At 49.6% G+C, this 13629-nt stretch overlaps 1 protein-coding gene across 5 annotated transcripts in view; it reads left to right on the plus strand.

Moving 5' to 3' along the window:
- DIP2C (disco interacting protein 2 homolog C) overlaps positions 1-13629 on the plus strand; it is a 252589-nt gene that overhangs the window by 199499 nt on the left and 39461 nt on the right. For 4 of the 5 annotated variants that reach the window (XR_013379581.1, XM_077897374.1, XM_077897375.1 and 1 more), the window contains one exon: positions 3625-3755. Coding sequence is in view for 4 of the 5 variants with exons in the window: in XM_077897374.1 (XP_077753500.1) it covers positions 3625-3755 (131 nt within the window). In the remaining variant the exon portion in view is untranslated. Of the gene's footprint in view, positions 1-3624; positions 3756-5426; positions 6625-13629 lie in introns of those variants that run through there. The other variant, XM_077897377.1, reaches the window with a different exon arrangement.

The raw sequence follows: 13629 nt of genomic DNA on the forward strand, positions 1-13629 counted from the left end.
TAGAAAATGAAAAGTGGAGTTATATAAAGTATTGCTACAATTATACTAGCTTTTATAAAAAGCCTTTATTTATTTTACAGAGTGGGAGAGAAAAAGGGGGTGTGGGGGTAGAGGCAGAGGGAGAGAATCCCAAGCTGCCTCCCGCTGAGCATGGAGCCCAACTCGGGGCTCAATCCCAGGACCCTGAGATGACCTGAGCTGAAATCAAGAGTCAGATGCCCAGCCGACTGAGCCACCCAGTTGCCCTAGGATTTTACAATTGCCTTGTATTTACCTTTACTGCAATCCTAATTTATTCACTTGGCTTCAGGTTATGTCTAATGTCTTTCTATTTCAACCTGGAGGACTCTCTTGAGCCTTTCATGGCAGGTCTAAATGTAATGCGTCCCCACAACTTTCTCCTTAATGGGAATGTCTTAATTTTTCCAAAATTAATTACCACTGACTGCCAAAGCCTTAACAGACTCCAGTGCTCCAAATAGTTTCATCATTTTCTGCCTACGCAGTTGTTATCTGGTTGCTATGGAGACCGTCTTCCCAGGATCTTCCCTGCTTTTCAGTAGAATCCGAGGTGCCAAGCCAAATAAAGTGTAATATAAAATAAAATAATTCTTCAAAAGCCTTTTGAAGATTTATTTATTTGAGGGAGCACGTGTGTGCACCAGCAGAAGGGACAGAGGAAGAGAGGATCTCAAGGAGACTCCACACTGAGCAGATCTCAGCCCCGGGGCTCGAACTCACAACCCTGAGATCATGACATGAACAGAAATCAAGAGTCAGTCACTTAACTGACTCCCCACCGGGCACCCCTTCAAAACCCTTTTTGAGTACAGATTTTTTTTCAGACCAGAATGAGGGAGTTAGCACACTGCCCAAAGTGGCCTTGAGCCGCCTCCAGTCATAGCCGAAGGGAAAACACACCCTTGGATCCTTCCCTTGTCCTGATCTACAGAGTGGAGGCTGTCATGTTACATCCTGATTCCATAAAGGTGCTTGTCCTTGAAACAGGTAAAGTGATCTGTGCTGTTACTACTTGGGGATTCCATTTAATAGCAGCATAAACCCTGGGGATCCCAGAGAGATGAGTGACTAGACTTTCAGATTTATGAAAGCTTTCTTTTTTAAAGATTTATTTATTTTAGAGAGTGGGTGCAGGGGGCGGGGAGGGGCAGAGGGAGAGAGAAATTCTAGCAGAGTCTGCTGAGCGTGGAACCCAGTGCAGGTCTCGATCCCATAACCTGAGCCAAAAACAAGAGTTGGCTGCTGTGCCAACTGTGCCACCCGGGCACCCCTCAAATTTATGGAAGTTTTTGTTCAACTTTTGACATATAATTTGTTTGACGAGTACCTGAGGTGAAGTATGTTGTGATTTCATTTAATGAACACTCATATTCCTTAAATACTGAGAGGCATAGAGCTGAAATCATCTGGTTTATAGTCTTACGATGGAAATCCCTCTACGTCTTGGGTGGCCCATGTCACCGTGTTTCTTGAAAATGTTCATTCATTTTCATCTTTTGGACAAAGATGTCATTGAGTATTCAGCTCAATACCAAAAACTAAGAGAGAGTAGTTTACCCAGTGAACATTTTTTTTTCCGTAATAGGTACTGTTTAACCTCTGATTTAGAAGATGACCCATGAGGATATGTTTATATGTTCGGTTTGAGTTTTATAATATTCTTCAAACATGTAATGTGAACTCTGAGGGTTCTGGATAGATCCTGGGTGAACGTTTGCTCGACACCAACCAGAAGTCACGTGGAGGACCCGTGTGGCCTCCGACAGACTGCCCTGTGGGTGTCCCCGCAGGACGTTGTAGCCTGGTAGTGGCTTTCCCTTCCACCACGTGTCATCCCGCTCACTTTGAGGTGGTGTGGGCGGCTGAATGGCACACTGGAAGGTAAACCTTTCCAAGAGATGTCCTGAGATGCGTCTGAAAAATACAGTTGCCGTCCCCCCGATTCCCCCAACTTACATGTCTGCTCTGCGTGTCAGAGTTAGAGCGTCAGAGCTTACTGTTTGGGGCTCAGCTGATCCTTTATCCCGGTCCAAGTCTGTCTCCACGAGAACTGGGCGTTGTTCTTCCAGGTTGGGCTATTGGTCTGTGATGCTGAGGGAGTCCAGCGTCGCAGTGAGCATGGACGTGAGGCGTTCAGCTTTCCTGGTTGCATTTGTCTCTGTTCTCATGCTGAGGGATCTGCTCCTGCTGACTCACCCCCAAGACCCAGGGCCCCCACCAGGGTGCGGTGAGAGCCCATCCTCTGCTCCCCACGTGCTCCGTAGGAGTGCTTACAGACCCCCAGGGAGCAGAGCTCGCTCGGTTTTCCACTGGCTTGTAAGCTCCTGAGGCTGAAGGCCGTGTTCCACCCTGCTCCGAGCACCTGAGGCAACGGCTGGTCCATCAGCCTCGCTTGTACACGAGCATTTGTTGAGCTGAAGGATCGGCTCGCTCCTGCCAACAGCACTGCCTGCCGGAGCAGGGGCTCGGCAAAGGTTGTTTTCAGTGAATCTGGGAATGTGGGTAATTTGGGAAGTTAGGACCTTACTAACGCTCGATCCAGCAGCTGGGAGTTGGAGGAGCGTTTCATAAATGCAGCGTTTCTCGCGTCCTCCAGTGTCGTGGCTGGACCTCCCGTATGTGAGGTTCTGCAGTGGTTCTGTATTACATCGTGTGGGTTCCCCCGAGTGCCCCTGATGAAACGTGCTGCCAGAGCTCCTCAGGCTCCCGTGTTCGGAATGATGTCCCCCACGCCCGGCATCCTCTGCTGCTGCCGGAGTGACTAGGGGTGCTGTTGCAGGCATCCCGGCCGGGTCTGCCCTCACACTCAGGTCCGGGGGACATCCACCTCAGATCCACTCACAACACGTTTAAAACCACGAACTTAGGCTTGACTGGCTGGAAAGCTTCTATGAGAAAATTGATTTTGTTGGACACAGTTTGCGGTAGTTTATAATAAACGTTACACATTGGCTGCGGGGCCCCCTTTCTGTCACCTCCATCATACAGGGGTGACGGCGGAGACGGGAGCTTGGATGACTTGCACGTCCCGCTGCCCCTGGCCCTGATTCTGGCTCAAGTGTGAGTGACCTTCCCTGAGCCTGGTCCCTCATCGTCGGGGTGGGCTGTTCCTCCACTATGCCCGGTGACCCCGCCGCGTGACAGGCAGGTGTTGGGCCTGGACACGAGTCCACGTCACACACAATCCCTGCCTGGAGTGGGGCCGCGGGCGGTGGTACCTGTGCAGTTGCTGGAGGACCCCTTAGTGCTAAGCTGCTTTTCAGGTGCTTGAGTTGCTGGCCTCCCAGCCCCGGGGGCACCAGAGGCTGTGCATGGGGTTGGGTTGTTGACAAGGGAGGGCTGATGGGGCAGGGGGGGGGGGTGGCTGACAGGGCGGAGGAGAAGCTCACTGGAGTGGAGGGGCTGATGGGGGTGCTGATGGGGCAGAGGGGGGCTGATGGGGTGGGGGGCTGACGGAGGGGGGCGCTGTCTTGGGGGGGTGCAGATGGGTCGGCAGCCACTCTTCTTGCTCCGGAGCCAGAGCTTGGTGACAGGTGCCCCCTGCCAAGATGCCCCTGGCATGGGGCCGGGCTGGGGCCTGAAGGCGGCCTTGCTGTCTTGCAGATGTCTCACGCAGCCACCAGTGCCTTCTGCCGCTCCATTAAGCTGCAGTGTGAGCTGTACCCCTCCAGAGAGGTGGCCATCTGCTTGGACCCCTACTGTGGACTGGGCTTTGTCCTGTGGTGCCTCTGCAGGTGAGTACCTCCCCAGCCTTGACCACATGTGTGCGTTTGCAGAGCAGATGCCACAGTGTGTGGCGGGCCCCTGCCTCCCCGGGGCCCAGCTGCGGCTGGGCCACAGATGGGTCCCTGTCCCATCCCTCCTTGGCCCTACTCCTGGGGGTTGATGTGCACCTGCACAGGGACCTCAGACGCCAGGCTCCTGGGAGGCTGCCTGGTGCCGACCGTGTTTCCAGGCGAAGACTCTGGCCCAGGCCCTGGTTCTCTGCCTTTAAATTCTAGCAGTTTCCCTGTCCCGGAATCGGTATTAAATCAGGGTGGAAGGGGGGTGGAGGGTACGAACCTCAGCTGCCGGGAAGCCAGGAGCCGGGTCCCTGGGGACCCCTGCCCTGCCCCCTGCCAGCATCTGATCCCCGCCCTTGCATGCCCCATGCACTCCCCGCCCCTGTACCCCCTGCACCCACCCTGCATCCCTCTCACCCTCCTACCCCCTGCACACCCCCACCCACCCGTTGCAGGCTCAACCAGGGTTTGCAGGGAGGGTGAACACCGCAGGTTTACCAGCATTTCTTCAGACCATCCATACATGTTCTCTGTAGAAACTTCAGAAAGTACAAAGTAACGTGAGGAACATAAAGTGATCCCCATCCAGTGACACCAGAAAATACTGTTAGCATCTTGCATCTCATCTTCCAGTTTCATTTGAAAGGTAGCGTCCTTAAGGCTTCAGGCGTCTGCAGGTGCATGACGATCATCTGTGCCCACCGTTGGGCTCCCCACGGGCCAACATTTGGACCATTTTGTTCCATCTCTCCTTCCAGTTTTTTCTGCCCTCACTTTATAGGCAGTGTTCTAAATCAGTCACCAGATAACATGATTTCACCCTAAATCTTTAAGTTTGCATAGTTTTCTAACTCTGCTTTAATGTAAGCATCAATCTGAAAGGGGTTATGATTTACTTTCTTCTTAATAGGCTCTAGTAGACATTCTCTTTTTTTTTTTTAAGATTTATTTAATTATTCATGAGAGATACAGAGCGAGGTATAGACACAGGCAGAAGGAGAAGCACGCTCCATGCATGGAGCCGAACACAGGACTCGATCCCAGGACCCGGGGGTCACGCCCTGGGCTGAAGGCGGCGCTAAACCCCTGAGCCACCCAGGCTGCCCTCTCTTGTGTCTTTAAATGCACTTTGGGAAATAGTTATTATGCATTTGTAATATTTAATAGTATTAAGTCAGATGAAAATCCAGTCCTGTGTTTTTGAACAACACTGGCATTTATTCTAATTAGAACAATTAAACTTTCCAAGAGAGCAAATTGAATTAAATTAAAATATTTAATGATTTTTGCCTCGCTGTAAAATGCAGTAGCATAGTGGGTAATTTTTTTGGGGGGTGGGGGAATAGTTAAGAATACAGCATTCCAGCAGTGACCCTTGGCTGACTGAGAAAGAAGCCTGTCCCAAAGCACCAACTTTATAGGGGACTGTGTGTTGGCAAAGGTGCCGGTAAAGCCGAGGCCAGTGGATGCGGTGCTTTCCCGTCCCTCTGGCTTGTGGAGCCTCATGCTTGTGACACGGACAGAGCGACTGATGGGAAAGGAGGTTACGTGTGGGGTGCAGTCGGGGCTCTTGAATGGCTTATAAGGAGCCCTTACCTAATGAACATCTTCAAATTCTTTTAGAAGTCATGAAATTACAGCATTCTCTGGATTGCGCCTGCGGCACTAAAAATGAATACGTGATACCTCAACGTCTTGCTTCTGAAGTCCTCTGTAGACACAGATCCAAACAGACCTGCTTAAGAACTGCCCCGGGAGCGTCCACCCAGGAGCGGTGAGAACGCCAGCACCGTCCAGCTCTGGGAATAGGGCGTCCTCCCAGACAGCGAGTGTTCCTCCAGGCGGGGCTGATTTCAGGGCTGGGACAGGAAGCGCGCCACATGAATCTGAATGTCTCTTTGTGCAAGAAAGCACTCGGGTAGGATGGGCCGTGTCCCTCAGGGGACTCTCACTAGCCAAATTGGGGGGATTTCAGCATCAGAGTAAAGATGATGAGAGAGAACACTTTGAGTAAAATAAATGATCTCACTATTCAGATGAACCGATTGAAAGCTTGATTGCGAGAGTAGACATCTAGGAAATAGTTGTTAACTATAAAGGATGGGAGAGACCCTTTGTGGCCAAGACAGGCCGTTGTGTGTCACCCAGAGGGTTGCAGTGAGGGGAATGGCATCCCGTCCAGGGTCTTCCTAACAAACACACTTTGAGCCGTAGACCCAACCTGAGGGGTGTGCAGGGGCGCTGCTGTCTGCAACCACGAATGCCAGGGTCAGGGTCACAGAGCGCTGAGGACCCCACCGGGCAGGCTGATGGCATCAGCGGGTGCATCTCTGTGAAAGATACCGTCAGGACAGCCAGCAGACTTGAAGGGTCCGACAGGTGGAAGAAATGTATGTTTCCCGATTTTGATGTTGTAATTGGCTTTATGGAGAAAAATAAACTTATTCACTGTAAGTACCTGCTGACATATTTGGAGTTGATGGGACATCAGGTCAGTGACCTCAAATGATTCAAGAGGGGAAAAGTTATTTCTACCTAGAACTTGTATATAATGTTGGGATTGTTTCCACATTTCTAAAAAGTTTAATACAAATAGTTTTTCATAACTTCATTCAGGGGATGCCCGGGTGGCTCAGCGGTTTTATGCCACCTTCAGCCCAGGAGAATCCTGGAGACCCGGGATCAAGTCCCGCATCGGGCTCCCTGCATGAAGCCTGCTTCTCCCTGCCTGTCTCTCTGCCTCTCTCTCTCTCTGTCTCTTATGAATAAATGAATAAAATCTTTTTAAAAAATTAAAATAAAATTCCATTCAGTCATAAAATTGTTTTTCTAAGAATCATGTCACAATGGTTTCCAAATTTCTTTAAGATCAAATATGCCTTAAAAAGCATTTTAGATAGTTGATCTTCATGGGTTAGATGTTTCAATATTGTTAAAATGGAAATTCTCCACAAATAGATCTAGAGATTTAATGTAATTCCTGTCAAAATCTCAGCAAGTTTTGTTTTTTTCCCCTTGGCAGAAATTGACATCTCTATCCTAACATACAAAAAAAGAATCCACAATATCCAAAACAATTTTTGAATAGAATAGCAAAGTCAGAAAACAGACTCCCAACTTGAGCACTTAACTGCAGTAACCAGGACAGTGCGGTGTTGGTGTAAAGGTAGCGGGAAGGCCGATGCAGGAAACACAGCCAATGAAACAGAATGGAGAGCCAGGAACTGCGGTGACCACCTGCGCGTGGTCACTTCATTTCTCAACAGTCATACCAAGGCAGCTCAGTGATGAAAGGGTAGTATTTTCGACAAATGACGCTTGGGGATGTTGGATGTTCACCTGCAAAGAGTAAACTTTTATTTTGCATTGATAAACTCACCATGGGTGCAGATTTGGATGTAGGAGCTAAAACTTAAAGTTTTAGCTTTAAAGGAATTAGTCTTTTTTTTTTTTTTTTTAAAGACTTTATTTATTCATGAGAGACACACAGAGAAGCAGAGGCACAGGCAGATGGAGACACAGGCTCCCTGCAGGGACTTGATGTGGGACTCAATCCCAGGACCCCAGGATCACAACGTGAGGCAAAGGCAGACACTCAACCACTGAACCACCCAGGCGTCCCGAGGAATTAGTCTTTATCATCGTGATAAAGGATGTGGGCGTTGGGGGGTGTGATACAGCTCTGCAAACGTAGTAAAAGCCTTTGAGTTCTGTGCTTCCCACGGGGTGGATTTTATGGGATATACACCCTACAGAAGGCAAGCGCAGCCTGTCATGGGGTTCTGAGGTTCTGAGGTGGCATCGTGAGTTAGGGTTCTTAGATACGGTGCCAGAGGTGCAGTTCCTAAGAGAAACAGTGAATGAATGTGGCTTCGCAAATGACACTATTAAGAAAGTTGGAAATACAAGCCACGGACTGGGCAGGAATCTGTGTAGATCATAACCTGATAGTCCTTCCAACCAGATGTAAAGCGAACTCTCAAAAGCCAAGAATACGACACACGACGTAATCAAAAAATGGGCAACAGGTTTGAATAGACATTTCACCAAAAATCCCGTGTAACCGATTAGCACATGAAGTTGCTTATTCATTTAGGGAAAGGCAAACTAAAGTAGTGAGATAACACTTCATACTCACTGAACAGATACAACCACAAACCCCAGAAAATAAGGTTGGAGAACTTGCATTTTCTGGTTTCGAAACGACACCACAAGGCAACAGTAACCAAGGATGTGCAGAAACTGAAGTTCCCCTACATCTTTGACAGGAATGTAAGATGGTGAAACCACAGTCTGGCATGTTCTTAAAAATTAAATGCACAGTACGACCCAGCAACGCCACTCCTCGGCATCTGCCAGAACAAAGGGAAAACACCCAAAAATGTGATGTGTGAAAGGTCCGTAGCAGCCTTTGCAAAAACAAGAAAGATAATCCACATGTGCGCCAGCTGGTGAAAGGGTAAACCGTGTATGTGCACGTCCTTACGGTGGATACAGCTCCAGCGTGGATAAACTCTGGACATCACACTACAAGAAAGAAGCCACTCAAAGGACCCACACGTTTGTGATTGTATCATATGAGCTATTTCTGTGAAACATCTGGGAAAGCAAAGCTACAGACGGGAAGTAGAGCAGTGGTTGGTTGGGGCTGGAGTCCACAGGTGAGCACAGGTGCCCCCAGGACTGGGCGTCGGGCGGGTGCGATGCGGCTCTGCGAACATAGTGAAAGCCTTTCGGTTCTGTGCTTCCCACGGAGTGGATTTTGTGGCGTGTGCACCCTACAGAAGGTGAGCGCAGCCTGTCATGGGGTTCTGAGGTGGCAAGTCGAGACAGTGACACGTGCCTTCGCGACCCGTGCACCTGCCTTGCTCAGAGTGCCCAAGTTCTGATAGTTTCCAGTATTTTGTGTATTTTCTCTGGTTCATAATCTGGAATCACTAAATTACGAGTGTGAAATTTTATTTCATCCAAATGTCCTTTTTTCCTTCCTAGTCAGCTGTGTTTTTATTTTTTTAATAGACTTTATTTTTCAGAACAGTTTGAAATTTGCAACAAAATTGAGTGGGAGCTACAGAGATTTCCCATGCACCTCCTATGCCACACAGGCTTGGGCTCCCCCGTTATCAGCCTGCGCCCGAGGGGATTTTTTTTGTTTGTTTTAATCTAGGCCCCTCATTGATGCATCATCATAATGGACCAGTGTCCGTTATTTACGTCAGGGTTCACGCTTGGTGGTGCAGAAACCTGGAGATAGACTGACATTTGATAGAGAAGCAGAGACCGTCCATCACAGTAAAGATGGTCTCTTCAAACCAGGCGTCCAGATGCCAGAAACCGGGTGTAGGCGCAGACCTTAAGTCGTCACAGAAATTAGCTCAAATGGATCATAGACCCAAGTGTGAACTGTAAAACTGCAGATCTAGAAGGGAGCGTTCTGGATGACCGGCAGGGGCTTCTTAGATACGACGCCAAAGCACAGTCTGTGGTAGGGTGGACATCACGAGAGTAGCATCCCCGCGCTACAAACTTCTCCATCAGGAGAACGAAGAGGCCGGCCACCGACGTGGAGAAAACACTCCCCACATGTCTTTCTAATCATGTTGTTCTGCCTGAAGTTTGCATCTAAACTAGAATAGTTCAGGTTCCAGGAATTCTCAGAAAATAATCATCTTCAGTGGAAGCAACCTGCTTCTCAGTGGGGTTGTTTAGTCAGTGAAAGCGTCTGTAGCCATTGCCAAGAAATCGGTGCTGGTTAGTAAAGGAAACAATTAATGGACATCTGTTGGGGTGAGCAAGGAAAGGGCGGAGAGGAAATCCGTGAATCGGGTTTTTTGTCCTCTGTGATCGAGTCTTGTTGATTTTTTTCTTAATGTTGACTTGATCCTGTTGGTGGGCGTGAGGCACACCATACTTGGTGCTCACGAGCGTGTGTGCAGGTCTCTCATGCTCTAGCCTTGAATCCACGCAGGGGACCCCAGTCGTTTCATGTGGGAGGGGTTCTGCTCAAGCAGATGGCGAATCCGGATGGATGTTTTTGAGAAAGCTAGTCGTGACTGTTCTGTATTTAATTTTCTGCATTTTGGATCTCCTTACGATAGTATTTACAAAATAAAACCTTTGGAACGATACAGAAACGATAAATTGTCCTCATCAAGAGGAATGTCATAAGGTTTAACCAGCCCGTTGATTCCCTAAGTTACTGGCTCAGATGTCCCCAAACGTGTTTGGAACCCGGTGCTGAAATGTGAGAATCCTTGGTGAGAAGCTGCAGCTGCATAAATGTGAGCCTCGATAAAAACCCTGTGGGGAGATCTAATGAGGTTGTACAGTCTTTTTAAATATTTTATTTGTTTATTCATGATAGACGTAGGCAGAGACACAGGCAGAGGGAGAAACAGGCTCCATGCCGGGAGCCTGACGTGGGACTCGATCCCGGGACCCCAGGATCGCGCCCTGGGCCAAAGGCAGGCGTCAAACCGCTGAGCCCCCCAGGGATCCCTGAGGTTGTACAATTAACCCTGAGTCCGGAACAGGTGGAATAACATCCGTTCACTGAGGAGCGGACACGTGCTTCCTGGTGGGTAACTGACGGATGAGGGGCGTCGTGTGCCGGCCTGTTGGACCTTGGGCTGTTGCCTGGAACGTGATCCCATATTCGCTCTCAGTTTGGCCCTGAGATTGTTCTTCTAATGTCCGCTTAGCAGAGGTAACTTCTGTCATGTTTGTCCCTCCTTCATGCTGGAGTTAACACATCGGCTACCCAGGACTCTAACTCACAGTAGCCGCGGGTGTGCGTGTGCTGAGGGGGGAGGTCTGGAGGCTGTGGTGCAAGGGGCAGACAGTGAGACGGTGCCCACGATCGCAAGACGAAACCTCAGTGTGCGTCAGGGGGCCATGTGGGAGAGCCGTGTGTGAGTGTCCACGTCCCCGGGGCTGCCCATCGCTGGGGAGAGGCTCTCAGCACAGAGCATTGTGCCTCATGGCCCCGGGGAATTGTCTCCAGGAACGGCCCGTGGGACCTCTGGGTCTACACAGGGTGGCATCATTTGGCCCCAGGACATAGGGGTGCAGCCAGGGGGATGTTTGGCTTGTTTCAGCCCCCAAGTGTGTAATTCTTAGAAGGTTACTTTGAAAATAACACAGTATGCTTCAAGGGTGAGGACAAAATAAGACATCCCAGCTTCCTACATCAGATAGAAACAGATTTTAAGGACCTTGGTCCTAGGGACACCCGGGTGGCTCAGCGGGTGAGCATCTGCCTTCGGCTCAGGGCATGACCCCGGGGTCCCGGGATCAAGTCCCGTGTCGGGCTCCCCGCATGGAGCCTGCTTCTCCCTTCTGCCTGTGTCTCTGCCTCACTCTCCATCTTTCATGAATAAATACATAAAGTTTTAAAGAAAAAAAAAGGACCTAGGTTCTGGATATAAGAACTTCTGGATGAAAGTTTCTTTTCACAAACTGCGAACTCCAGGCTACATTCATCCTCAAAGGTTGTCTGGTGGGATGTCGCTTGCAACAGTGGCCGCAGACAGCTCACAGGCAGCGTGGGAAGAGGAGTCGGGACTTTGGGACCCGGACAGACTTGTCGTGCTTGCTGGCCTTTGAACGATCTTAGTAGAAAGTGATCTTTAATGACCAAAGTTCATTTCTCAAGGACGAATCTTAGGGAAAAACTGGCAGAATTTTGGTCTTGGGAGTGGGATCTTCCCTGATTTTGATGCGTTAACCATCAGGTATGTTGCTGGGCTTCTCCGGGGGCCCCACTGGAGCATGCCGCTCTGGGGGCAGCAGGATTTTAAAAGAAATTCGAAAGTTGTGGGTACGACCATCCTTTCTGCCCGTTACTGGGAATAGCAGTGCATCCTCAGAGCTCTTCAGCTTTCCTTCCAGCTTGACTCAGACTGGTTCTGATTCGCTTCTCAGTTCAGGATAGTCTCTTAAGCAGCCCCGGTGGTGCAGCAGTTTAGCGCCGCCTGCAGCCCAGGGCATGATCCTGGAGACCCTGGATCAAGTCCCGCTTCGGGCTCTCTGCGTGGAGCCTGCTTCTCCCTCTGCCTGTGTCTCTGCTTCTCTCTGTCTGTCTCTCTCTGTCTGTCTGTCTCTCTCTCTGCATCTCTACGAATAAAAATCTTTAAAAAAAAAAAAAAGGATAGTCCCATAGACTGTTCTCAGACTTCCTTACTCTGAAGGATTAAATAAAATCCATACATTCTTGTTCAGAGACTACCACTTAAAAGTCAGCTCCCCCGTGATTATCAGATACCTTCCTCGAGTAACACTTAGGTTTTCTCCGCACACGCTGGTTGTCGATTGTCTGGGTTGTGACCAATAGCAGAGAGGACCTCAGTTCTGAGTATAAGAACTTGTGGTCTGGAGAAGGGATGTATGGTGGGGTGTTTCCAGGCGAGGGGTTTGGTGTGTTTGTCACATTCTGCAGAGATGAGCAAGAGTGTCCTGGAAGCAGACACGTGGGGCAGAGACGTGCCCGTCGCTCCCCCTGCCACGCAGCCCATGCCCACGCTCTGCTGCGTGCGCTTGCTTCTCTGCACTAGCCTCGGGTCAGACTAAGGTGGTTATGTGTCCTGCTGTCTTCCTCTACACACGTGTCTTGGATGTGAGTTTTGTGGAATCCATCTTGAGAACCCAAGTGAGAAGACATCTGCCAACAAACCCCTTTCATTAGTCTAAAAATACTGTATTCTTCCTAAAACATTCCAAATTGGGGGCGTATGACCCCTGGAAAGCAGATATCTATCATTTTAAACACGAGACAGGAGCCTCTGAAAGCCGTCAGGACTGGCATTAGCAGCAGAAGGGTGCATAGGGGTGCAGGGGGTCACACCTGTGAAGGTGCACAGCAGCTCTCCAGTCACGGCGGGGCCTGAGCCCTCACAGGGCGTCACAGCCAGGTCCTTCCTCGAGGGACATCTGAGGGCTGCAAAGTGACGGGCTGAGGCACTTTCTGACGCAAAAGCAGCGTCTTTAAGTGGTGTTTATCATAACGTGCCCCAAGAGCCAGTGGGTTGCTTGCTAAAGTTCCCGCGTGTGATTTCCCCTTGCCCAGCCAGCACCCTGAGCAGTGGAAGGAAGGGCGGAACCAAGTTCCCACTCTCCCCTCCCCAGAGGAAGTACGTTCATTTAAGAGGAGAAATTGGTTTACATGGACTTGAGTTACGCACGAAGGTAACAGCCTTGAGATGCTTGAGCGTATTTAATACAGCATGTGTGTAAATAGTGCGTAAAGTACAATGTTGTCTTTTACTTCTGTTCCTTCATAGGTGATCAGATTAACTGCCTTTCCTGGCTTATATATTAGCTTAAAGCAGCGAAGCAAAAGTAGCAGCAGGGCATTACGAGGTCTCACCACAACACATGAGACACGTGTGTGCGTGTGCACAGCTCTAGCAGCGAACTACCATTGGAGGACTTTCACACGTGGTTTAAATGCATAGGAGTTTAAGATTCTTCCTTCAGTGATGCAGTAAAAGCCAATTATTAAAAAAAAAAAAAGGGCAGGGCGCCTGGCTGGCTCAGTCGGTGGAGCATGCAACTCATCTCAGGGTCGTGAGGTCGAGCCCCGCAGCTGGTGTAACAGTTACATTAAAAAAAAAACAGACAAAGGACTTGGTTAGACATTCCTCTGAAGAACACGTACATCTTTATAAATGCATCCCCGTGCTCCCCACATTTGCAAATACAGCAGCTTTGAGAGACCCCTGACAGCCTCACAGTGCTGGAGGGTTCAGACGCGGCCCAAACACACAGCCGTGGAACAAGACCCTGTGGTTGTCTTGGGTTTTTGCAGAAGGTTTTCGTGAACACACAT

The sequence above is a fragment of the Canis aureus genome, chromosome 5 (genome assembly GCF_053574225.1).
Source record: "Canis aureus isolate CA01 chromosome 5, VMU_Caureus_v.1.0, whole genome shotgun sequence".
NCBI classification, from domain to species: Eukaryota; Metazoa; Chordata; class Mammalia; order Carnivora; family Canidae; genus Canis; species Canis aureus.